This window comes from Trichosurus vulpecula, chromosome 8 (assembly GCF_011100635.1).
Source record: "Trichosurus vulpecula isolate mTriVul1 chromosome 8, mTriVul1.pri, whole genome shotgun sequence".
Lineage (NCBI taxonomy): Eukaryota > Metazoa > Chordata > Mammalia > Diprotodontia > Phalangeridae > Trichosurus > Trichosurus vulpecula.
Window position 1 is genome coordinate 37652347 of NC_050580.1, and position 27484 is coordinate 37679830.

The 27484-nt window shown below is 39.1% G+C and overlaps 1 protein-coding gene across 2 annotated transcripts in view; it reads left to right on the plus strand.

Moving 5' to 3' along the window:
• The window catches only part of LOC118859159 (cytochrome P450 2C23-like), a 34261-nt gene that overhangs the window by 5494 nt on the left and 1283 nt on the right, over window positions 1-27484 (plus strand). For both annotated transcript variants that reach the window (XM_036769613.1, XM_036769614.1), the window contains exons 2-7: window positions 6512-6674; window positions 6981-7130; window positions 7490-7650; window positions 16549-16728; window positions 21937-22078; window positions 23229-23416. In XM_036769613.1, the coding sequence (XP_036625508.1) occupies window positions 6512-6674; window positions 6981-7130; window positions 7490-7650; window positions 16549-16728; window positions 21937-22078; window positions 23229-23416 (984 nt within the window). The remainder of the gene's footprint in view (window positions 1-6511; window positions 6675-6980; window positions 7131-7489; window positions 7651-16548; window positions 16729-21936; window positions 22079-23228; window positions 23417-27484) is intronic.

Consider the following 27484-nt stretch of genomic DNA (forward strand, 5'->3'; position numbering starts at 1 on the left):
CCCCATTGCCCAGTCAACCCTCCCTTCTGTCACCCCATGCCCCTCCCATCCTCTTTTCCCTTCCTTTTTTGTAGGGCAAGATAAATTTCTATGCCCCATTGTCTGTGTATCTTATTTCCTAGTTGCATGAAAAAACTTTTCTTTTTTTTTTTGAACATCTGTTTTTAAAACTTTGAGTTCCAAATTCTCTCCCCTCTTCCCTCCCCACCCTCCCTCCCTAAGAAGGCAAGCAATTCAACATAGGCCACATGCGTATCATTATGTAAAACCTTTCCACAATACTCATGTTGTGAAAGACTAACTATAGTTTGTTCCTTCCTAACCTGTCCCCCTTTATTGAATTTTCTCCCTTGACCCTGTCCCTTTTCAAAAGTGTTTGTTTTTGATTACCTCCTCCCCCTATCTGACCTCCCTTCTATCATCCCTCCTTTTTTATCTTCTTCCTCCTTCTTTCCTGTGGGGTAAGATACCCAATTGAGTGTCTATGGTATTCCCTCCTCAGGTCAGATCTGATGAGAGCAAGATTCACTCATTCCCCCTCACCTGCCCACTCCTCCCTTCCTACAGAACTGCTTTTTCTTGCCACTTTTATGCAAGATAATTTATCCCCTTCTATTCGTCCCTTTCTCTGTCTCTCAATATATTCCTCTCTCATCCCTTAATTTGATTTTTTTTATATCATCCCTTCATGTTCAACTCACACTGCTCCCTCTGTCTATATATACATATATATACACACACATACGTATATACATACATACACACACACGTATTATACACACACACACACATACACACATATGCATATTCCCCTCAGCTACCTTAATACTGAAGTCTCATGAATCATACACATCCTCCTTCCATGTAAGAATGTAAACAAAACAGTTCAACTTTAGTAAGTCTCTTGTGATTTCTCTTTCTTGTTTACCTTTTCTTGCTTCTCTTGATTCTTGTTTGAAAGTCAAATTTTCTATTCAGCTCTGGTCTTTTTACTGAGAAAGCTTGAAAGTCCTCTATTTTATTGAAAATCCATATTTTGCCTTGGAGCATGATACTCAGTTTTGCTGGGTAGGCGAATCTTGTTTTTAATCCTAGCTCCGCTGACCTCCGGAATATCATATTCCAAGCCCTTCAATCCCTTAATGTAGAAGCTGCTAGAGGTTGTATTATTCTGATTGTGTTTCCACAGTACTCACATTGTTTCTTTCTGGCTGCTTACAGTATTTTCTCCTTTATCTTGGAGCTCTGGAATTTGGTGGCAATATTCCTAGTTTTCTTTTTGGGAACTTTTTGAGGAGGCAATCTATGGATTCTTTCAATTGCTATTTTACCCTCTGGCTCTAGAATATTACAGCAGTTCTCTTTGGTAATTTCTTGAAAGATGATATCAAGGCTCTTTTTTGATCATGGCTTTCAGATAGTCCAATAATTTTTAAATTATCTCTCCTGGATCTATTTTCCAGGTCAGTGGTTTTTCCAATGAGATATTTCACATTGTCTTCCACTTTTTAATTCCTTTGGTTCTGTTTTATAATATCTTGATTTCTCATCAAGTCACTAGCTTCCACTTGCTCCAGTCTAATTTTTAAGGTAGTATTTTCTTCAGTGGTCTTTTGGACCACCTTTTCCATTTGGCTAATTCTGCCTTTCAAGGCATTCTTCTCCTCATTGGCTTTTTGGAGCTCTTTTGCCATTTGAGTTAGTCTACTTTTTAAGGTGTTGTTTTCTTCAGTATTTTTTTCAGTATTTTTTTTTTTTTGGTTCTCCTTTAGCATGTCATTGATTTGTTTTTCATGGTTTTCTCACATCATTTTCATTTCTCTTCCCAATTTTTCCTCTACTTCTCTAACTTGCTTTTCCAAATCCTTTTTGAGCTCTTCCATGGCCTGAGACCAGTTCATGTTTTTCTTGGAGGCTTTTGATGTAGGCTCTTTGACTTTGTTGACTTCTTCTGGCTGTACATTTTGGTCTTTGTCAACAAAGAAAGATTCCAAAGTCTGAGACTGAATCTGAGTGTGTTTTCTCTGCCTGGCCATGTTCCCAGCCAACTAACTTGACCCTTGAGTTTTTCAGCTGGCTATGACTGCTTGTAGAGCAAAGAGTACTTTGTTCCAAGCTTGAGTGGATGCGCTGTTGTTTTCAGAGATATTGCAGCCAGCTCTGCCACACCAGCACTCCTCCTTCCCCAAGAAACCCAACCGGGAATGGACTCAGATCTTAAGCAGGCTCTGCACTCCTGCTCTGATCTGCCACTTAATTCCTCCCACCAGGTGGGCCTGGGGCTGGAAACAACTGCGCTGTAGTTCTGTAGCTGCACCACCTCTGCTGCCCCTGGGGAGGTGGCTGAACGGGAGCTCCTTCTTTCACTCTGTCCCTTGTGGCCTTTCCCACTAACCTTCTCTGTTGTCTTTGGTGTTTGTGGGTTGAGATGTCTGGTAATTGCCACAGCTCACTGCTTCAGGGCGCTAGGGCCCGCTCTGTCTAGCTCCCAGCCTGGTTGGTCCTGCCACCACACACTCTGGGCTCTGCTCCTCTCCACTCCACTCCCAGCTCCATGCACAATAGACCTTACCCAGAGACCATTCAGGCTGTCCTGAGCTGGAGCCCTGCTTCCCTCCACTATTTCGTGGGTTCTGCAGTTCTTCTCTGCTGTCTTTGGTGTTTGTGGGTTGAGAAGTCTGGTAACTGCCATAGCTTACTGATTCAGGGTGCTAGGGCCCTCTCTGCCTGGATCCTGGTCTGGTTGGTCCACGTGGCCCACGCTGGTCTATGCTCCCCTCCTCTTCCCAGGTCTGTGCGCGATAGACCTCACCCAGTGACTATCCGGGCTGTCCTAGGCTGGAGCCCTGCTTCCCTCTGCTATTCTGCGGCTTCTGCAGTTCTAGAATTTTTTCAGAGCCATTATTTATAGGTTTTTGGAGGGACCTGGCAGGGAGCTCACGCAAGTCCCTCCTTTCCAGCTGCCATCTTGGCTCCCAAGGGATTTGGTTTTTAAAAACTTATAGCGGTCTTAGCCCTTCTGAATCTATTTCCCATACACTTAATTCCAGATGTAGCATCACATAACTATATAGGAGACCCCTTCTTTCTGTCATCTCCCTCTGCAGGCACGCACATTTCTTCCAATATGGGATTCTAGACTTGTGGACTAACCTTTTGACTTTGTATTTCAGGAAGCTTTTTATTGATTCTTAGACATTTGAACAAACAAACTTTATCCAGTCTGGCCTCCCTCTAATTTATCCCTTGTTCCTAGAGAGGGTATCAAGAATGTTGGAGTCATTTCTTTAGCACCCATGCTACTCTCTTCCTCTCAGATATAGACAACCTGGATTCCAAAGCAAACTTACAATACACTAGCTAGTTGTGACACATTCTTCCTCTATTTCTTTGGTTGACTTTTTTATTCTATTTTCCTAGATTCCAGTTGGGGTCCTTTCCTACCTGAAGGCCCTGTGGGCACGAGACCTAAAATTTTAGCATGTTTTGATTCTTTTTCCTGAACTTAGAGCCTTCATTTCACATAATAGCTGCCCTCCTTCTATCTGTGCTTTAACTCCAGCCTTCTGAATCCCCCCACCAATTCTTGTTTTTAATATATCTTTGCTCCCAAATCACCCATGGAATGGTAATGCCTGATATACCAAGAGGGTCATTATATGAAAGACACATATTTCTCGCTCTGCTGACTTCAACAAAATTCTTTAGTTAAACATTTCTGAGTCATTTCACATGTATTATCATCTATTAAAAACTTCTCCTCTGTCTCTCCTTGCCCTTATCAATAAGCCCACCTGAGCCAGCATTTTCATTCATGAATTTAGAAATTTTCCACCATGATATCTTTGTCATACCTTTTCTTCTACTTCAAATGCCTGTCATCCCTTAAAATCTTCCTAGAGAAATCTTCTTTCAATATTTTTGCTACTTTGATGAATATTTAATTTCCTTTTTCAATCACTTAATCATAAAGCATTGATCAGGTACATACCAGGTACTATCCAAGGTGCTGATGATGCAAATACTCAAATGTAATAGTCTCTGCCAGTTTGGTAATTTTGCTGGTGAAAGGGACAAAAACAGATATGAAGTGTGCGTCTAGAAAACACTAAGGTAGCAGGTTCCAGAAATGAGGCACTTACCCTGGACAAAGTCTGTCTCAATGCTTTGTGTTCCAGTGTTTCATTTGTACAAAAAGGAGAATTTTGGATTTAATACATGGGAAAGCCTGAGACTAAGAATTGTTTTGTAATTATTAGAAAACGCACTTTACTATGTTATTGCTTGGCCTGTAGGCATGAGGATTTAGTAAACTGCTCATTAATCATTCTACACTAGAGTGACGTCTTTAAGTGAAAGTGTGTTTCTAAGAAAAGGACTCAGATCCTAGTGGAAGAATGACTATCTCTCTGCACAGACACCTGGTGCTTGACAGAGCTGGTTGATAAAAGAGAGGCTCTATATACCTCTCTGGAGTTATATTATGTGTTGGCTGAAAGGAAGAAAACCCTCAAACCCCAGACATGGGAGAACTGAAGAGGCTTCCATACATTCCCAAGTAATGATATGAGGCCTTTCTGAAAGACTCTCTTCACTGCCACTGCCCTGGGTCAGCTCAGGATTGGAGCGGCCCACTAACAGAGAGCAATCCAACCTAGTCCAGCAGATATGCACCTGATCTGCAATGGGGGAGCAGTCTGGCTTAGCAATGGGCTAGTCTTATAGCACAATGGCCCTGTGAAGTTTTCCCAGAACAGCTCAGCTTCTCAACAGATCCACCCTCCAACTCAGCACATCTGTCAACCTTTGTGAGGAGAGACTTCAAGGGTTCGAGAGTTGTGAGTTGTCCTCACCACATGTATCCCTACATCTGTGCATCTCTGCAATGGTACAATAATTCTGTGTTCACTCTCCTCATAGAAGTCAAAGAGCTTTAGCAGTCACCCTTTTGAGGACCCAAACTTCTAGTGTGAATACAGATGGAGGAAGTAAGCCAATGGGGCAATGTGGAATTTGCAAAGTAAGTAGAAGAAAAAATTGTTGAAAATAAATGTAAGGTAATTTTTAGAGTGGAAGGCACTAGCAAGTAGCAGAGGGGGCAGGAAAGCCCTTGTGCAGAAAGTAGCATTTGAGGTAAACTTTGTGAAAATTAGGAATTCTAAGAGTCAGAGACAAGGAATAAGAACATCGTAAGCACATTGACTATGAAAACCTAACAAAAGCAAGGTTATTAGAGATAGTATTGTGTGAGAAAGAGCAAGAAGGCCAACTTTTCTGAACAATGGAATAAATGAAGAAGAATCATGACATTGGAAACATTGGTTCCACCCATGTTGTGAAGGGGGTCAAATCCAAAAGAAGTTTACATTTGATCCAAGGGTTAATAGGGAACTGGTGAAATTTGTTGATCAGGGGAATGAAATGGTCTTACCTGAACTTATATAGTGGTATCTTAGCCAGCTGTAAGCATGTTTGGAAGAGGGTGCCTTTTTAGGAAATGGATAATTAATTTAATTTTATACTTTTTTAATGTAAATTTCCTGTGGATATTCAAGAATGATACAAGGCCAAGATATATAAATATGTGTGTTATCTCCATAACGATTATGAGGTTACCAAGAATCAAAGTGTAGAAAGAGAAGAGAAGATTGCCTAGGACAGAACCATGGTGAAAAGTTATGGATCTATTGTTCAATCTCGACTGTGGTCCAGCAAAGGAGATGGATAAAGAGCAATCAGGCAGGAGAGACAAAGAGGAAGAAAGAGAGAGAGAAAGAGACAGGGAGAGAGAGAAAAGGGGGGAGGGCGAAGAGAGAGAGACAGAGAGAGAGAGAGACAGAGAGAGAGAGAGAGAGAGAGAGGGATTAGAGAAACCCACAGAGAAGAAAGCATATGGGAGAAGAGGGTAGTTAACAATGTGAAATGTTATAAAGAGGCCTAGAAGAATGAGAACTGAGATAAGGCCACAAAGTTTGGTTACTCAGAGACTCTTAGTAATTTTGGAGTGATAAGTTTGAGTTGATCTATTATGATTGAAGAAATACTGCAAATAGGTTAGATATAAAAGGATAGGTAATTAGAGTAGATAGCTTTTGTTGGGAGATGGCAATCCTCTCTGCATTCTGTGTGGCTTCTGTGTCTTTTTCCCATGTCCTCTTATAAATGTTCTATGATTCATCTACCCAACATTGACCCCAGATATTTTATAATGTCTTTACTTTGTATAGGTGCCAATGGAACACAGAGGAATACTCTATCCGAGGGAAGTACTGTGCCATGTAATGACAGGGATTCCCAAGGAGCAAACCAAAAGGAAGGAGAATTTTACTTTTGTACCACAGCTTAAGCCTTGTATACCCAGAATTCTTTAACAAGATATGCTTGCATGCATACACAAGTACAAATATGTACACACGCATATGGCATGTTATGAGGTAGTTTTGGGGGTAAATTTCATCTTTCTACAGTTTCAAATTGAAGTTCTTCCTATTTCTTGGCATTCTTTCCCCAGCTGGCTGAAAAATATGGCCCCATCTACACTTTTTATTTTGGAACCCACCCTGTCGTGGTGCTACATGGATATGACATTTTGAAGGAAGCTCTAATTGATCAAGGAGATGCATTTGTAGACAGACCAATTCTTCCACTGACTGATGATGCATTCAAAGGAAAAGGTAAATTTAATGTATTCAAGGAAAGGTAATGGCAGAGTATATCCAGCAAAATCACCCCCCCCACCCCACCTTAGAGCATAGCTGCTGGTTTCATTTTTATTGTTCTGTTTTTAGCACCTAGGTCAAGACCTTCATGTAGTAGATACCTGATACTTACCATGTTGCACAGCATTTTGGTTTGAATTGAATAAAAGTGATTTTGATCAATGAATTAAGTCCAAAATCACATGACCCCCCATGCAAACTGTGCCCTCCACTACCTCCAGTGTTAGAATGACCAATATCCTGTTCTTCTCCTTTGTCTAGGAGTTATTTCAAGTCGTGGAGAGAGGTGGAAACAGCTCCGCAGATTTTCCCTGATGACCCTAAGGAACTTTGGAATGGGGAAGAGAAGCATTGAAGAGAGAGTTCAAGAAGAAGCCCAATGCCTGGTGGAGGAGCTCCGGAAAACAAATGGTTGGTTTCCATTTTTTTCTTCCTGGGCATGTGGGGTCCAACTGCGTATCCATCCTCAGTCCTACATACTTCTTGCTTTGGAAATTATTGTAAAAGTCTTTGCTTTGGTCCACTGACCAGGAAGTCACTCTGCTGGGTGAGAGAAGTACCTTCTCTCTTCTCATACTCAGATATTACAAACTTATCTAGTTTCTTTATAAAGGGTAAAGGAAACTGTCCAGGAGAACAATAATCACTAGCCTTAGAGGAATTAAACCCCATATCCAGGTATGAGCAGAAGAGATGTCCAGTTCCTATGAGATTGGAAACATTTCAATTAAAGATTTTTTTCTTCCTTTGGTAACTTTTCTCCACATTAGGCCAGCCCACTGATCCCACCTTCATCCTTGGCTGTGCCCCCTGCAATGTGATCTGCTCTATCCTCTTCCGCGATCGATTCAAGTACAATGATGAGAAATTTCTATATCTGCTAAAGTTGTTAAATGAAAACTTCCAGCTGGCTAACTCACGATGGACACAGGTAAGGCCAGAGCTGTCTTTTTATTCTGTTGTTTGCTGAGTTTCAGTAATAGGATTGGTGTACCATAGGCTCTCAACTCTCAGCAAATTCCCCAACAAACATGAACACACATACACACTCACATATCATGCAGTCAAGGACCATAGAAACATGGAATATGTTTGGCTCTCAAATAAGATCCAGGTAGATAGTCTGTTCCCAGTAGGTCTCTGAACTAGTTCTAGGTCATACAAATACTTAAGAAAAGGTGAGAAACATCTGATTGGGGCCTGGGCAATTCCAAGTGGGATACTGTTCATAGATGTGGCCAAGTAAAATAGTTATCAGCAAAGAGCCTGTCCAGGGCATTCTGGAGGGATTAGGGAGGACAGCTGGCCAAAGCTAAGTTAGCAAGCCACTTAGCCCTATAGACTACACTGATTCTGGGAGTGCTACTGCCTAGCCTCAACAGTGGATGGACATGGAGGATCAAGGCCTTCATTCACTAAAAGCAGACCTAAGGATCCTTATCAGCTGAAAAGAAGCTTTCTTTTCCTTTACCCACGTTCTGTTCCACTTACCTTCTGGTATACATACTCTAGCTAAACCCTTTCCTTTGCAATATAAGATTTTTGTGGAAGATTTGTTTTCTATATCACAATAGCCTAGCACAGTAGCCAGACTCAGTTCATATTGAGTACTGCATAAATGCTCAATGGATTTTATTAACTTAATGTGAATTGAATTGAATTGATGGGATTCCTTGGTAGCTCTGTATGTTCTTTATTTTTAATGTAGGCTTTCCAAGGTAAGTAAATTTCCCTTAACTCAAATATCACCTTTGTTTGAAGGAGCACATACTATTTTTATTTCTGGTCCCCTCAGTGGGTAGTGCAGCAATGGGCAAATTAGTTTTGAGATAATTGCCATTTAGGCTTAGATTTGAGATGACTTATGAAACTTGAAGTGTGTTCAGAGTAGCTCACTGTATCAGTAGAGTAAAATTCATGATATTGATGGTGACCCTGAATATGCCTGTATAGTTTGGAATCACAAAGTACAACAGACTGTCTGTACAGAAGGCAGATGAGGTAAAAACATTTATTCAGACACTAGAGGATCAAATCCCAAAACCAATAACCCAAATTCTACATAGCAGTAATTATATCCCCAAACCAGTAATTGCATGTCAATGTAACAGCAAAGAGATTAAAACACAGCATCACAGCCCTCTGCTAGGGCCTCCCCAAAGACACTCACTCATGAATCCTAACTGTCTGCTTGTCTGGATCCTCTCCTCCTGCAGTTCTGAAAGCTTGCAGTTCTGAAAGCCCTTGTAGTGGTCAGAGTCCTTGCAGTGCTCTCTCTCTGCTTCTCTCTGTCTCTCTCTAATTCTGCTTGGGCTGAATTCTCCTTCTGAATTCTCAATTTCAATTCCGTGTTCTCTGGATTCTTCAGTCTCTGGGTTTTCAAATTCTGAGTTCTCTATTCTCTCAATTATGTAGATTCTCAGTTCTCTCAATTCTGTATTCTATAGTTTCTGACCATAATGACTACCCACAGGGTATATATACCATGTTTAGGGCCCTGGGGCTTAGCATTTACTTAGCAAAAGGTGTGGTCCTGCCTACAAATAAGCCTCCCCTAATTAAGCTTCCCTTAAGCAGCTGTAGCTGAGGAGTATTAAATGGGAGGGAAGATCTTTCATCACATTAAAACCACACTAGCTACTTCTTTTTTTTTATAAATTTCTTTATTTATTTTTAGTTTACCACACACGGTTCTACATAGTTTTGAGTTCCAGTTTTTCTCCCCTCCCTCCCCCCTCCCTCCCCAAGACGGCATGAAGTCTCATATAACTGTCATGTATAACGTCGCATTGAATTAATTTATGCACTAGTCAAGTCGTGGAGAAGAATTTTGACCAATGGAATGAATCATGAGAATGAAGAAACAGAACCAAAAAAAAACCCAAAAACAAAAACGAAAGAGAAGCAGAAAAGGCGAGCATGTAGTGTGCCTCAGTCTGTATTCAAACTTCGCAGTTCTTTGTCTCGATGAAGATAGCATTCTCCATCGTGAGTCCCCTGGAGTTGTCCTTGCCCCTTAGGTTGCTGAGAAAAGCGCAGTATGTCAGGGTTGGTCCTCACGGAATCCATATATCTGTGGCTGTGCACAACGTTCTCCTGGTTCTGCTCCGCTCACTCAGCATTATGTCGTGTAGGTTTTTCCAGGTTTTTATGAAGTCTGCATCATCCCCATTTCTTATGGCACAATAGTATTCCATCACCTTCATATACCACAGCTTGTTCAGCCATTCCCCAATTGATGGGCATCCCTTTGATTTCCAATTCTTGGCTACCACAAACACCATAAACAATGAAGCAATATCATTGCTTAACATATATGCACCAAGTGGTAAGGCATACAAATTCTTAGAGGAGAGGTTAAGGGAGTTACAGGAAGAAATAGACAGCAAAACTATAATATTGGGAGACCTCAACCTCCCCCTTTCTGAACTTGATAAATCTAACCTCAAAATAAATAAGAAAAAAGTTAAGGAGGTAAACAGAATTTTAGAAAAGGCACATATGACAGACATCTGGAGAAAACTGAATGTGGATAAAAAGGAATATACTTTCTTCTTAAAAGTACATGGCACATACTCAAAAACTGACTATGTCCTAGGGCATAAAAACCTCACAATCCAGTGCAGAAAAGCAGAAGTAGTCAAAGCATCCTTTTCAGATCATGATGCAATCAGAATCATTTTTAATAAAGAGCCATGGAAAAATAAGCTAAAAACTAATTGGAAACTAAATAATTTAATTCGAAAGAATGAGTGGGCCAAAGAACAAATCAGAGAAACAATTAATAACTTCATTCAAGAGAATGACAATAATGAAACAACATACCAAAACTTATGGGATGCAGCAAAAGCAGTTCTTAGGGGAAGTTTTATATCTCTAAATGCCTACATGAATAAAATAGGGAAAGAGGAGATCAATGATCTGGGCATACAGCTGAAAAAGCTAGAAAAAGAGCAAATTGAAAACCCCCAATTAAATACCAAATTAGAAATACTGAAAATCAAAGGAGAGATTAATAAAATTGAAACCAAGAAAACTATTGAATTAATAAATAAAACAAAGAGCTGGTTTTATGAAAAAACCAATAAAATTGATAAACCTTTGGCCAATTTGATTAAAAAAAAGAAAGAAGAAAATCAAATTACCAGTATAAAAAAGGAAAAGGGTGAGGTCACCTCTAATGAAGAGGAAATCAAAACAATAATTAGGAATTATTTTGCCCAACTGTATGCCCATAAATTTGACAACCTTAGAGATATGGATGAATAGCTACAAAAACATAAACTGCCCAGACTAACAGAGAAGGAAGTGAAATTTCTTAATGACCACATATCAGAAAAAGAAATTGAGCAGGCCATCAACGAACTCCCTAGGAAAAAATCTCCAGGGCCAGATGGTTTTACATGTGAATTCTATCAAACATTTAAAGAACAACTAATTCCAATACTTTGTAGACTATTTGGGAAAATAGGTGAAGAAGGAGTCCTACCAAATTCTTTTTATGACACAAATATGGTACTAATACCCAAACCAGGTGGAGTTAAAACAGAGAAAGAAAATTATAGACCAATTTCTCTAATGAATATTGATGCAAAAATTTTAAATAAAATATTAGCAAAAAGATTGCAGCAACTCATTACGAGAATAATACACTATGACCAGGTAGGATTTGTTCCAGGAATACAAGGCTGGTTCAATATTAGGAAAACTATTAGTATAATTGACCATATCAACAACAAAACTAGCAGAAACCATATGATCATCTCAATAGACGCAGAAAAAGCCTTTGACAAAGTACAACACCCATTCCTATTAAAAACACTAGAAAGCATAGGAATAAGAGGAACCTTCCTCAAAATTATAAATAGCATCTACCTAAAACCATCAACAAGCATTATATGTAATGGGGATAAACTAGATGCATTCCCAATAAGATCAGGGGTGAAACAAGGATGTCCATTATCACCCCTATTATTCAATTTGGTACTAGAAACATTAGCTGTAGCAATAAGAGAAGAAAAAGAAATTGAAGGAATTAGAATAGGAAAAGAAGAAACACTAGCTACTTCTAACTGCCCAGAAGGGCTCTTCCTCTTTTTTCTCTTTTGAGAGATCACAAAAGCATAGACTTTAGGGAAAGAGAGGAATTTAATGAATAGAGGGTTAGACCTGGAATGAGGAAGAATGACTCTGAAACCTCCCTCAGACACTTAGTTGTATGGCCCTGAAAAGTCACTTCACCACTGTCATCCTCATTTTCCTTGTGAATAATAATAATAATAATAATAATAATAAAGATAATGATAATGATAATAATAATAATATAAGCAACTACCTACAAAATATGTCCTGAGGTTCAAATGAGCTAATACATGTGAACCAATTTGGGCAGTTATATAGTGATATATAAATGCTAGATATTGTTTTTATTGTTACTGCAGAGAGGAAGAAACTGAGCTACAGAGATGCGACATGATTTATCTGAGGTCCCCATGTATGTTACAGGGCATGTATACTGACTCAAGTTTTCTGTCTCCAAATCCAACTATTTTTACATTTTATCATTTTTTTTGCTGAAGAACAATTCCATCTTTACAAAACAGACATGAAGTAATTTAGCAAAAAACATGAATCTTTACCATCTCCAAGTCCTTTTGCTGATATTGTGATTTTCAGCATCATGTTCAACCCAAGCCTCCTCCCTGTTGGCAAGGAGAGTGATTGGTAATTGATTGATGAAATGATGGTGTAGTTTTTCATCTTCAGTCTTATGGGAGCCAGAGAGTAACCTGCTCTGCACATACCACCAGTCTCCTTTTTATCTGATAACCAACAATGCCACCAAGAGAATGTAAGAACCTTTGTTTGGGGCTACAGAGATAAACAAGCTAGTCTTCCCCCTGAGGTAGAAAACAATATCTTGTTTGGGATTCTAGACCTTCCAAATCTTGCATCACCTTAACTCTTCATCTTGATCCACATACTTCTCCCCTTCATGTATTTTTTGACTGAGCCACACTGGACCGTTCTCGGTCCTACGTTAAATCCTATGCTTCTTTGACATTCTGGCTTTGTGTCCCTGTCCCCCTGTTCCTTGAGTGTCCTTCAGGTTTCCTTTTAACCTGTTGAATTTCTACCAATTATTATAGTCAACCTTGAATGCCCCCTACTCCGTGAAGCCTACCTTGTTCCCTGCAATCAGCAGTGATCCTGTGATTCAGGATCTCCCGTAGGATTTGATGTGCATCCTTCTGATGCACCCATCATGAATTTTTTTATTTAAGAGTAATCAATGTGTATTTATCTTATTTCCCTTATAGAATATGAACTCCATGTGGGCAAGGTTTATATCTTTTTGAAACTTGGTATCTCTCTGAACACCCAATATTTTGATTTACATTGATTAAGAACTTTATAAATATTTATTGAATTTACCTCAATGGATTGGTAATTGATTAGTACAGACTCATTTAATTGAATGTATTGTGAGAAAGCTCATTATCCAGCATACTTTCTGCATCAATTGCCCTTAAACACAGATAAAATGCTAAGGGTATGTCATATCTTCTCCTTGAAGCCTTTCCACATTGGTAAAAGATCCTTTGATAGCACAGTATCACATTCACATTGGGAGAGGTCGCCGTAGGAGGACTTCAAGAGAGTAAACATTAATTACTACTTAACCTCAAACTGGTATTTCATTAGTAACCGTAACAAAGTCATCAGTATTTCTGTGTGCTACCAGCTAAAGTGAAGAGGAAGTGATAGAAAGAGAAATTCCATTAACAAACCTCTAGACCACATAAAATAATTGGGAATTGACCTACCACCTTGTATATAGCAACTTTGTGAATAAAACAAGCACAAGGCTCCCTTCATGCAAATGGAGACTGACCCAAATAATTAAAGGCAAGCTTAATTGCTTTTAGGTAAGCTGAACTAATATAATAAAATGGCAATACCACCTCGATTAATTTGCTTATGTAATGCCATATCAATCCAAGGGTTACTTGATAGTGCTTGAAAAAAATGGTAATAAAATTCATCTGGAGGGCAAAATGTCAAGAACCTGAAGAAAAATCATGAGAAAATGGGAGCAGAAGGGAGCCTGGCTGCCTCAGATCCCAAAATGATTTGTTATTCATTTCAAAATAGAGAGATAGGTCAGTGAAATAGATGAAGTATGCTGCAATTAGAAACAAGCTAATCTGGTAGCCTAATGCTTGATATAAGGGAAACCCCACCAGCTCCTGGGGCAGGGACTCACTCTTTGGACATAAAAGTGATTAAAAACTAGGAACTCTTCTGGCACAAAAGAGCTAAAACCAGCACCTCACACTGTTTACAAAGATTACATTCAAATTTGTACATGACTGATAGAAAAGGCCACATAGCATACAACTTAGAGATACCAAGAAAAGATTACCTTTCAGATCTGTAAATAGGGAAAATGTTCATGAAAAAAATGGTTTTAGAGAAGCATGGATAATAAAAAGAGAAATTTTGAGATACAAAATTGAAAATTGTTATCAAAAACCAAACCAATGCAGCTAAAATTAGAAGGAAAACAGTTAAATGGTGGGTGAAGTTTGCAACAATTTCCTCTGATAAAGATATTAATGACAAGATTTATAATGAATTGATTCGTATTTATTAGAGCTATCCAAATGATAAATGGACAAAAGTTATGAACAAGTATTTCTCGAAGGAAAATGTCAAATAGATATATGAAAAATTGTTGCAAATCCCCTATAATTAGAAAAATGAAAACTAAAGCAAATCTCACTCTCTTTTGGGAAAGATGATAAAATAAGACAATGGCATAATGGTGGAGCTGCAGAAAAATTGGCACATCAATATGATGTTGGTGGAGTCCTTCTAGAAAGCCATTTGGAACTGTGTCTCAAAAGTCAACGAAATGCCCACCCTTTCAATCTCTTAGTTTTAGCCCCTATAGACATCAGAGTTAAATGAAAAGGACTCATATATACCAAAGCGCTAATAGTAGCTTTTTTGTAGAACTAGAAACTGAGAGGCCACATCCTTTAATTTGGGAATGGTTGAAAAATTGTTACATTATTCTGATGTTATACTATTTTACTGAAAGATATAATGAAAGAGAGCAGTTCAGAGAAGTCTGGGGAGAATTGTTTTAATTGATGCAGAGTGAAATGAGCAGAACTAGATCATTTTGTACAATTAGAAAAACTTGTAACATCAAAAAACTTTGGAAGACTGTATTATTCTGATAAAGTCAATGACCCATGATGAAATGTACTACTCTTTTTCTGACTGAGATGTGACAGACTGAATATGCAGAATGAGACATACATTTATCGACATAGGCAATGTGAGATTTGTGTTTTGCTTGACTATTCATAGTTATTACAAGAATTTTTAAAATTCTAAATTCAAGAGGCAAGAAGAGACAATGTTTGCTAATTGAAGAAAAACAAAATAAGAGAAGTTGATTTTATGCCTTCTGCTCTGAAGAGAATCTTTCCTTCTCATGTTAAGTGCTGAGCTTCTGTGATGTTTACAGCTTTTTTTTCTGAAGTTTCTAATTAATTGCTCTCCCCCCAGACCTAATCACCACTGCCACTGAAACTTGGCAGCATTGTACTCTGCTAATGTCTTCTCTCTTGGGAGAAAGAACCATTGTCTTGTACCTAGGTTTCTTTTTTTTTTGTTCCATACCCATTTCAGTCAATGAAATGAGAGTGTTACTCCCTGAACTTCAGTGAGGCCAATGCCTTCTGACTTTCCCAGTCTTGTTGTGTATAACCCTGAAACTTTTCCTGTACATTTAGGATATGATGTTTTGTCTGTGGTTGCTGCTAGAAATCTTCCCTTTTCCATAATCAATACCAAGTCCTTTCTGAATGGATGCCTTAATTTTTTTGCCCCTTTATTGCACTTTAAAGATTATCAAAATTGGCCCCACATTGCTTTCTTAAAAATGTGGCCAAGTCTTGATTTTTCCTTCTAAATGTTTGAAAACACATTTAAAGAATGATAAATATCATATGTTAGAGGGACTATTGGAAAAGCAGCCTCTTGACAACTATTGGTGTTGCTGTCAATTGTCCAGGCCATGTAGAAATCAATTTGGGTCTCTCACTCCCCAATTACTATATCATGTATGTCCTTCGAGCCAGCAATACCTGCTTTTCAGTAGTACCCTCCCAAAATAAAAAAAAAGAAAACATGAAATATTTAAGTCATATGCAAAAAATGAAATGTTTTTTTTATGGGGACGGCAAAGTACTGGAAACTAAGGGGCTGCTTATCAATTGGGGGATAGCTGAACAAATTTTGGTGTGTGAGTACAATGAAATTCTATTATGTTTTGAGAAATGATGAAAGGGACAGCTTTACACCTGGAAAGACTTTATGAACAGATGTCAAGCAAAGTGAGCATAACCAATTTGTAGTATAACACCCCACCCCGAAAACAATGGAAAAGCAAATACCATGCAGGGCTCAAGTACTCTGATCAATGTGAGGACCCACCATGACTCCAGAGTCATGCAATGAAACCTGCTGCCCTCCTTCTGACAGAGAGGGGATGGGCTCAAGATGTAAAGTGTGACACACATTTCTGGTCTTTGCCAAGGTGGGGATTTGAGTTGCTTGAGTGTGTACATGTATTTCAAGGCTTTTGTTTTCCTTTTTGTTTCTCCATGTGTACTGAAGATGAGAGAGAAAAACAATTATAAAGAAATGAAGTGCCTTTGAATAACACATAATAATTTCTAAGTAGAGGGATAAAGTTCTCTCTTTATGACAGTAAACTCACATGTGTTTTTTTGGGTTTGGGGGGGTATAGCTCTACAACTTTTTACCAGCAGCGCTCAGAGTGTACTTTCCTGTTAAGCCTAAAGGACTTTCTAAAAATATAGAAGAAATGAAACATTTCATTTTGGAAAGAGTAAAGGAGCATCAAAAGCTACTGGACCCTAACAACCCTCAAGACTACATTGACTGCTACCTATCCAAAATGGAGCAGGTAGGGTGAATGGTGGAAGTACTTTGCTCCTCGAGCAAGGCTGATATTCCAAGGACTCTTACAGGTCTCTCTCTTCAAAGCACAGGAAGGGACCTCAGAGAGTCTCAAGGGATCAGTGTTCCTTGAGGATGCTATTGGCTTTCTACTAACTGGGCTTTAATATGAGCCTGTCCCTTCTCTGAACTTGGTAATGGAAATGGGATTTGAAGAGTTCTGCTTTCTTGCATGCTGAGCTTCTCATCTGGGCTTGTTTGTTTAGGGGAGGAGATTGTACTGGAGAAAGGCAATAGGAATCAGTTAAGAAACATTTCCTAAATTCCTATTATGTGCCAGGTACTTTACTAAGTGCTGAAGACACAAAAGAGGAAACAAGAGCTTACAATCTAATGGGGGAGATAATGTGTCAACTAGTACATACATAGGAAGCTCTAAAGAGGAGAATTGGGATGCAGAGCAGGACTTGGAGTCAGGAAAGCTTGAGTTCAAAACCAACTTCACACAGTTCCTGGGCACATCATATCACCACTGTCTGCCTTAGGTTCCTCATCTATAAAATGGGGATAAAAACATTCATCTCCCAGGGTAATTACAAGGACAAAATGATGTTTGCAAAGCCTGCTGTTAACTTTAAAACAGAAGCAGGAGATGGCTCACTGGATTAAACATCGGGCCTGGTGTGAGAAAGATCTGAGTTTAAATCCAGCCTCAGATAATTCCTACCCTCGTGACCACATGCCAGTCATTTAACCTCTGATTGCCCGAAAATGGATCCACTGGAGAAGGAAAGGCCACTCAGTCCAGTATCTTCGCCAAGAAAAAATAATGGGTTCAGGAAGGATCAGACATGACTGAAATCACTGAAAAACAAGAGATTTCACACCCTAAATTATATATAAATGCTAGGTATTACTTTAAATGCTAGCTATTACTAGCTTCCATAAAAGCACTGACAATTAATATCAGAAGAGGGCAGCCTTTGTTTTGCTCCACAGAAATATGAAAATGATTCAAAAGCTTCTCAGAAACCTACAACCCAATTTGGAAAACAAATAACATGCTTTTAGTATAGCATACTATTCCCTGACAATGAAAATTTACTCATAGTTGCCATCAGGACATCAGCCCCACATTCTACTTTATCCTTAGTTATCTCCCAATCCTGCATAGTTCCACTTTGAATGATTAGAGGAAATTAGGTTGTGGTAGGTATAGAGTACTGAGCCTGAAATCAGGAAGCCTTTTGCTCCAATCTGGACGCAGACTCTTTATAGCAGTACAACCCTGGGCAAGTCACTCAACATCTGTCTTCCTTTATTTCTTCAAATATAAAATGGAAATGATGATAGCATCTACCTCCTAGGGTCATTGTGAAGACCAAAGGAAATAATACTTGTAAGATGCTCTGCACAGGGCCTGGCACATAGTAGATGCTTGATGATTGCTTCTTTCCTTCATTCCTTCACAGTTTAACCCGATGAATTAAACTTCCTGTACAAGGAACAATCATTTTTGGAGGGCTGAACAGGCAATCCTTTTCCCCATTGGATCTGAACTTTCCAAATACCTCCTATCAATGGGGAAGGAGGGTGTAGGAGGGAAGAGTAGAAAGTAAACGTCTTCTTCCCCTCCACCCCCAACCCTATCATGGCAGTAATGCTTAACGTTTTATGTATTCACTCCACAACCACCCTATTTCAGTTCAACATCATCTCTAATCTAGACAATGACAATTCTCTCTTATCTAGACTCTCAATCAATTCTTCACAAGTCTGCCAAGTTAACATACATAAAGTGCAAGATTCACTGGGTTATTCCCAAGATCAGGAGCCTTCAGGGCTCTTAAGACACAACATAAATTCATCTGTTTGGTTTTTAACTCCCTTCACAATCCTGCTTGAGACTTTTTCCACGCTAGTTATCCATTTACCCCATCACACCCTATGTGCTCCCAGGCAAACCAGCCTCCTTGTTGTTCTCTGTAGATAACATCCCCTCTTTTGCCTCTTTGTGTTTACACAGTCTGGCCCTGTGTACTTTACACTGCCTGGCATGCTCTCGCTCACTTCCCTCAACTCTTACCAGCCCTGATATCCTTCCACTGTAGCCGTTACCTTCTTCAAGCAGCCTTTCCTTATTCTTCTTGTTGTTAGTATCCCACCAAAAATTCTCTGTGTATTTATTTTGTACAGATCCCATGTGTATTTCTCTTTAAATGTGTTGTAATCCTTCAGTAGAATGTAAACTCCTACATGTTAGAGACTGCTTTATTTTTATTCTTTGTTTATATCCCCACTATCTAGCACTTTGACTGGCAATAAGAGATTTTTCTTACCTATTTGCTGATTGATTTAATATACTAATAAAAATGTTAAACAGCAAGGAAGTAAACATAGATCATTGAAACATTCACTAGAAACTTTCTTCCAGGTTGACACCAAGACTCCTTTAACCCCCTCCCTAGAAGTAGTGCCACCTTGTTCCTGTTACCTCTCTATATTTTTGCCTTTATTTCAGTGGTTCCAAACCAATGGGAGATTTAAAAAAAAATAATGTTGAAATCATATGAAAGCATAAGCGTACTGATTACATGGCTTGATAGTTTCTCATTGATGTATTTACCTTATTCTTGTCTGGTTTAAACTTTTCCAATTCATCTACCTGACTCATTTTGAGATTGTTATTAGAAAATGCCCAATATCCAGTCTTTTTTTCTGTATGTCCATCTTCTTTTCTCTATTATTTATTCCCACCCCCTCAATGAAGAAAAGATGAACAAAGCCCTTGTTAACAGATTAGCATAATCAAGAAAAATAAATTTCCATATTAGCCATGTCCAAAAATAAATGTCACATTTTGCATACTAGTCCACCAACTCTCTCTTAGGAGGCAGGTAACATTCTTCATCACTGGTTCTAAGCACTCATGATTGATAATTGAATGGATATCAGTTGGATAACTTTCAAAATTATTCAATTTTGCAATGTTGATAGCAGTAAGTTAATCTTATTGCATACATGGTTAAGCTCATATTTGCAGCATGAGTTTTTGGTTTATAACCCAATCTCCTTTTATTTTATTAGTGTTGTTTTCCAGTCTCTTCCTTTATTTCTCAAAGAGGAGGAGTAATCCTGACCTATTCAAATTTGTTTTCCTTGATAGGTGAAGGGCTCTGTTTTCATTCCCCCAGATACTCAAGTGTTGAAAAATTTAATATTTGACCACTACAGTTCTGATGTGTTAAACTTGATGCTTCTTTCTGTTGGATAGCCTCTGAATTCTATCAATATACATTTTGTCCTCAGTTTTTAGCAATTGTGCATTTTTCATTATTAGAATCTTATATTCAGGATTTCAAATTAATTCCATATTTCTAAGATATAGAAGTTCCTTAAATTGTTACTTGTCCTGTCTTCAAGATCATTTTGGTTTGTAGAGACGCAATGTTTTCCATTGTTTTTGTGTCTACATTTTGAGTCAAAATTTCTTTATTTTCTAGTATCAAATGTGCGGGTGAAACTCACCTTCAAAGAATCTACAGAGCTTTAGATACATTGCTCATCATATGTTCCAAATTGTCTATTTACTGTTTCATTTTTGAGACCTGTTATCTCAGGCCACTCTTCATCCTTATTTCTTCTTTTAATTCTTTTCTCTTTGTGAAACACCAGTAATTATAGCTATAAAATTCATATTATGCTTCAAAAATTCAAAGAACTTTACAAATATGATTTTGCTTGATTGGCACAACAGCATGAGGAGGTGGATATTATTATTATCCCCATTTTAGAGCTGATGAATTTGAGGCTGACTTGCTCAGGCTCATAAAGATAGAAAGGTTTGAAGCTAGATTTCAACTTCGTTCTTCATGACTCCAAGTCCAGCACTCTGTCCATTGTGCCATGCAGCTGCCTCTAGGGTGTTGTTCCTTTATTTCTGAGAGTCCTATAACTCTAACTGCTTGGTTTTCTCATTTATCAGAGTAGCTGTTCTTAATTATATTGACTGTATCCACTGTTTTGTGTCCTTGTATAGTTTATTTGTTCATTTTCCATCTCCATGAGTTTCACTGCCAGTTGATTTGAGTAGAAAATGAGCTTCTACCCAAACTTTGAGCCTTTTTAAAAACCATAAATAGCTTAATTTTTGTCCCAGGTAAAATGGTTCAACCATCCACCCTTTTTCCATTTTTCCCTTTGTGGCCTTGAAAAAAAATCATTTCAGCTCTCAAGACCACAATTGCCTTTTCTGGATAATGAGTGTGTTGGGCTAAGTGATCTCCAAGGTTCTTCCAAGCTCTAAATCCTAGGAACTTGCACATTTCAAAGATTTTCACAGAATTTGAGAGTTGGAAGGAAACTGAGTAGCCCCCTAACTTTAAGGGATGTCACACAAATGGGTTAGAATGCTTTTGCTTCCTCTTTCCAATGAGACAGAACTTATAAAACTGGTTTGAAATTACAGAGACGTATTTCATTTCCACATGAGGGGGCTAATGACCAAGACTAGAATGAAATTCTTCATTAAGTAGCAAGTTCCCTATTTGTGGAAGTCTTAAAGCTGAAGCTGGATGACCACTTAAGGGAGAATTTTGAAGAGCAAATTTCTGGTCAGTTACAGCTTGGTTGTTTGAAGTTCATTTTTCCTTTAAAATTTGAAATTATGCATTATTCACTGCAAAATATTTCAGTTCCCCATTCTGATAATCTGAAATCCCTTCTTCATCTTGTTTTCAAAGATGCTGTCCTGTTTTGTGGTGAAAACAAGTATTAGGGATCACTTCCGAGGTCATTAAGGTTTTAAGTGAATTACTTGATCATGTCCTCTCCCTACTATACATATCATTGAAAATAAGTAGACACCTGAAAGGGATCCAACCGTCTCCTGTTACATATGAGGAAACTGGGGCCCAGAGGACTTAAATGACATTCCCATGGACACATACACACCTCTTAGCTGAGTCTAAATTCAAATGCAGGTCTTCCTAATTCAGAGTCCAGTGCACTACCCACTATTCCGTATTGTTTGAGGGGAAGGAGGTTGCCTGGGAAGGGCAAGTCTACGGTTGGGCAGTGGAAGAGTGAGAATATGGGGAAGGTTCTTGTCTCTTGCAGTAGGGAAATGAAGGTGGGGGAGGGCTCCTAGGACAAACTTAATGTACTTTCCCTTCTTGTCTCTCATTACTTCATTTCTTTTGTGCCTCTCTTTCAGGAAAAAGATAATCCCCAGTCAGAATTTGACTTGGAGAATCTAATAATGACTGGAGTAAACCTATTTGGTGCAGGAACAGAGACAACCAGCACTACTCTAAGATTTGGCCTGCTGCTCATTCTCAAACATCCTGAGGTCCAAGGTAAGGTACAAGAACTGCCATGCTTACAGACCAGGCTTGCTTTCCCAGCTCTGTATCTTGCTTGGGAGCTGGCCGCACTTTCCCACTTTTTGGATTTGTATGACTGCTACACAGACTAGCAACAGGTCAGACAGTAGTGTATTTAAGAAAATAGGACACTTGAAGAAGAATTTCTAGTTATTTAAGTGTGTGAAGGTCTGTCATGGGGAATACAATTCATTTTAGCAAACATGTATAAAACACCCACTGTGCACCCTCAGCTCTATGCTTAGGATGCAAAGACTCAAAAGAAACACCCTCTTTCCTGAAATGGCTTACATTCTGCCAGGACTGGTTCTGCTGGATCCAAAGAGTCAGAACTAGGAACTATGGATAGAAGTTGAAAATTGACAAATGGAGACTTCATGTAAGGAAAAACTTGCCAACTATTAAAGTTCTCACAAAGCCCATTCAGCTGCCCTGGAGGTCATGAGTTCTCACTTCCTGGAGGTTGTCCATTAGAAAGAGGATTCCTGTTCCACTACAGATGGCCCTAGGTGAAAACGTGGTATTTCTAGTGCTCAGATTCTATCCATCTGCAGTTTAGGATATTGAGACAGAAGCTGAGATACTTACCTGGTGAATGGTTTAAATCAACATGATAATACTATCACCAGCACTGTCAAATTGAAATGGCGACATCTACTTTCATTTACAATAATGGGTGGCATCAATATTAAATGCGTAAGGTTTTCAAATCACTTGACACATATAATTTCATTTGATGCCTTGATAAGTTGATAATGTTGTCTCCATTTTCCAAACCATGGGAGTGTAGGGAACCTTAGGAGAGAGATAATTTATGATCCCCATTTTTCAGATGAAGAAAATGAAGCTCATATAAGTTTCATGACTTGTCTGAATTTACACAGATAGTGTCAAATGAGGAACCTAAACACATTTCATCCTGATTCCTATGCATTAACCCACAGAAAATCACCCCATTGCTGCTGCAGTAGCCTTTGCTTCCTTGACTGAGTAGAAGGAGGACACTCAGCCCATCTGAGAATCATTCTAGAGCATATCCTTAGGCAGATACTTCACGTAGGCTCTGGTAGTCCCTCCCAGGAGACTGAGAAGTGCAATGCTTACTCCTGTTTTTGTCCTGCAGCAAAAATTCATGAGGAAATTGATCGTGTGATTGGACCTAATCGAGTTCCTTCCATAATGGACAGACAAGAAATGCCCTATATGGATGCTGTGGTGCATGAAATGCAAAGATCCATTGACCTCATACCTCTCAACCTGCCCCGTGAAGTGGTCCGGGACACCCAGTTCCAACAATATGTCCTCCCAAAGGTCAGCATTCCTGGGATGATGGGATCTCATGTTGGAAGAGATCTTAAATATCATCTGGTCCAGTGATCTCATTTTAGACATGAGAAAGCTGAATTCCATTGTCATGATCTCATAGAAATTTATCCTGAAGGCAGTCTTTTGTTACATACAGGTAACGTGGGTGTGGTGCTGAATGAAGAATGAGAGGAAGGTCTATACTTGGTTTTCCCTTTTTCTCATTCACTACAACAATACTTTAGAAAGAAAATGTGCAGGGAAAATAAGAGGGTGAAATTCCTCATAGGATAATTTTGTTTATGTCATTGCCTTTTACTAGACAGTGAAGTGGATTGTTTAGATAGTATTTTCTGTTGCATTGTCCAGGAGACACTGAGTCTCAAGTCTAATGACTTGACCAAGGTGATTTAAAAAATGTTGGAGTAGAGACAAGAACCTGTGACTTTTAAAAATTATTTTATTGTTTATTTAATATTTTTAGTTTTCAGCATTGATTTCCTCAAGATTTTGAATTACAAATTGACTCCGCATTTCCACCCTCCCCCCACTCCAAGATGGCATATATTTTAAGTGCCCCATTCCCCAGTCAGCCCTCCCTTCTGTCACCCCATCCCATTTTACCTTGCTTTCTTGTAGGGCAAGATAGATTTCTATGCCCCATTGCCTGTATATCTTATTTCCTAGTTGCATCCAAAAGCAACTTTTTTTGAACATCTGCTTTTAAAACTTTGAGTTCCAAATTCTTTCCTGTCTTCCCTCCCCACCCACCCTCTCTAAGAAGGCAAGCAATTCAACATAGGTCACACATGTATCATTATGCAAACCCTTCCACAATACTCGTGTTGTGAAAGACTAACTACGTTTTGCTCCCTCTTACCCTGTCCCTCTTTATTCAATTTACTCCCTTGACACCGTCCCTTTTTGAAAGTGTTTGCTTTTGATAACCTCCTCCCCCTATCTGCCCTCCCTTCTATTGTGTCCCCTTTTCATCCACTTCCTGCTTATTTCTTGTGGGGTAAGATACCCAGTTGAGTGTGTATGTTATTCCCTCCTCAAGTCAAATCCGATGAGAGCAAGATTCACTCATCCCCCCCTCACCTGCCTCTCTTCCCTTCCAATGAACTTCTTTTTCTTGGCACTTTAACATGAGACAATTTACCCCATTCTATCTCTCTCTTTCTCCCTCTCTCAATATATTCCTGTCTCATCCCTTAATTTTATTTTATTTTTTAGATATATCATCTCTTCGTATTCAACTCATCGTTTGCCCTTTGTATATATATATATATATATATATATATATATATATATATATATATATATATTCCCTTCAGCTACCCTAATACTGATGTCTCATGGATTACACAACAAAACAGTTCAACTTTCATAAGTCCATTATGAAATTTCTTTCTTGTTTACCTTTTCACGCTTCTCTTGATTCTTGTGTTGGAAAGTCAAATTTTCTACTCAGCTCTGGTCTTTTCAATGAGAAAGCTTGAAAATCTCATAATTTATTGAAAATCCATGTTTTGGCTTGGAACACTATACTCAGTTTTGCTGGGTAGGTGATTCTTGGTTTTAATCCTAGCTCCATTGATCTCCGGATTATCATATCCAAAGCCCTTCGATCCCTTAATGTAAAAGCTGCTAGAGCTTGTGTTATCCTGATTGTGTTTCCACAATACTCAAATTGTTTCTTTCTGGCTGCTTACACTATTTTCTCCTTGATCTGGGAGCTCTGGAATTTGGCGACAATATTCCTAGGAGTTTTCTTTTTGGGATCTTTTACAGGAGGCATTCGTTGGATTCTTTAAATTTCTATTTTACCCTCTGGTTCTAGAATATCAGGGCAGTTTCCCTTGATAATTTCTTGAAAGATGATATCTAAGCTCTTTTTTTGATCATGGCTTTCAGGTAGTCCAATGATTTTTAAATTATCTCTCCTGGATCTATTTTCCATGTCAGTGGCTTTTATGATGAGATATTTCACATTGTCTTCCATTTTTTCATTCCTTTGTTTCTGTTTTACAATATCTTTATTTCTCATAAAGTCACTAGCTTCCACTTGCTCCAATCTAGTTTTTAAGGTAGCATTTTCTTCAGGGGTCTTTTGGACCTCCTTTTCCATTTGACTAATTCTTCCTTTCAAGGCATTCTTCTCCTCATTGGGTTTTTGGAACTCTTTTGACATTCAATTTAGTCTATATTTTAAGGTGTTATTTTCTTCAGTATTTATTTGGGTCCCCTTCAGCAAGTCACTGACTTGTTTTTCATGGTTTTCTCACATCACTCTCATTTCTCTTCCCAATTTTTCCTCTACTTCTCTTACTTGCTTTTCCAAATCCTTTTTGAGCTCTTCCATTGCCTGAGACCAATTGATATTTTTGTTGGAGACTTTTGATGTAGGCTCTTTGACTTTGTTCACTTCTTCTCCCTGTGTGTTTTGGTGTTCCTTTTCACCAAAAAGATTCCAAAGTCTGATTCTGAATCTGAGAGCATTTTCGCTGCCTGTTCATGTTCCCAGCCAACTTACTTGACCCTTGAGCTTTTTGTCAGGGTATGACTGCTTGTAGAGTATAGAGTACTTTGTCTCAAACTTGAGGGGTTCCACTGCTGTTTTAAGAGATTTTTCTACACAGCAAGCTGTGCCACAGCAGCACTCCTTCTCCTCCAAGAACTGCCAACCAGCATTGCAGCCCAGACAGGCACGGCAAAGCAGGCTTTGCACTCCTGCTCTGATCCACTGCTTAATTCCTCTCACCAGATGGGCCTGGGGTCTGAATCAACTGCAGCTGTTGCTCTGGAAGCAGCCTGTGAGCTGCACCACCTCCACTGCCCCTGAGGCAGTGGCTTACCTCGAATTTCTTTCACTCTGTCTCAGCAGCTTTTCCCACTAACCTTCTCTGTTGTCTTTGGGGTCTGTGGGTCAAAAAGTCTGGTAACTGCCACAGCTCAATGATTCAGGGCCCTACCGCTTGTTCCACCTGGCTCCCAGTCTGGTTGGCGTTGGTGCAGCACATGTTGGGCTCTGCTCAGCTCCTCTCCCGGATCCTTGCAATAGACCCTTTCCAGTGACCATCCAGGCTCTCCTGGGCAGGAGCCCTGCTTCCCTCTGCTATTTCATGGGTTCTGCAGCTCTATAATTTGTTGAGAGACATTTTTATAGGTGTTTGGAGGGACCTACGGGGGAGCTTAAGCAAGTCCCTGCTTTCCAGCTGCCATCTTGCCTCTGCCTCCAAGAACCTTTTGTCTTTAGACTCCAAAATTCTGCTTTCCAGAGGTTATTAAATATGCATTTATTGAATTAAATTGAATTAGACTGAAGTTTCTTAGCAATGGTTGAGCAAAACTTTTCTCCCTCAAAGAAACAAGGGAACATTCCACTAATTTCAAATTTAATATACCCCATTGAGTGCATTTTTTAGTTCACATCATCAAGGCTTCATCAAAAACCTACTATGGGAAAATTTGTGGGCCAAGTGCTATTGGCAAAAGGCAAGAAGAGAAGGGTATTTGACTATTGAGGACTTTGGTTTCTCTTGGAGGGAGCACAATTTGGAACCAGTAAAGTCCACCCAAAATATTATTCCTTTCCTTCAGATCCATGCTGTGATTTGATTAGAAGAGTGGCTTCCAGCTGAAGATAATCTCTCAGGACAAAGCTCCTAGAGGCTTTAAGGATTGCCTGGTTCACTGAACAGTCACATGTCCTCCCTACAATCACACAAGCAGCAGGTGTAGACATGAATTGTAGAACAAGGACCTGAGGGGAGAGAGAGCACAGATAGCTCCTGGACTTAGCCAAAGTTTCCTACTGGTGGGGGTACCCAAGCTAATTCCTGAAGAAAGCTAGGGATTCTAAAAGTTTGAATTGAGCATGAAATGCCTTCTAGGTGTGGGATACAGCCATTTTAAAGGCATGAAAACCAGAGAGGGAGACTTGTGGATGGGCAACACCAGTTGGGCCAGTTTAGCTGGAACCCTAAGGAGGGCATGAAGGAGACAATAATGGGGATATAAGCCAGGAATAGTAGACTGGAGCCTATGTAGATTCTCAATGGTTAGACATCC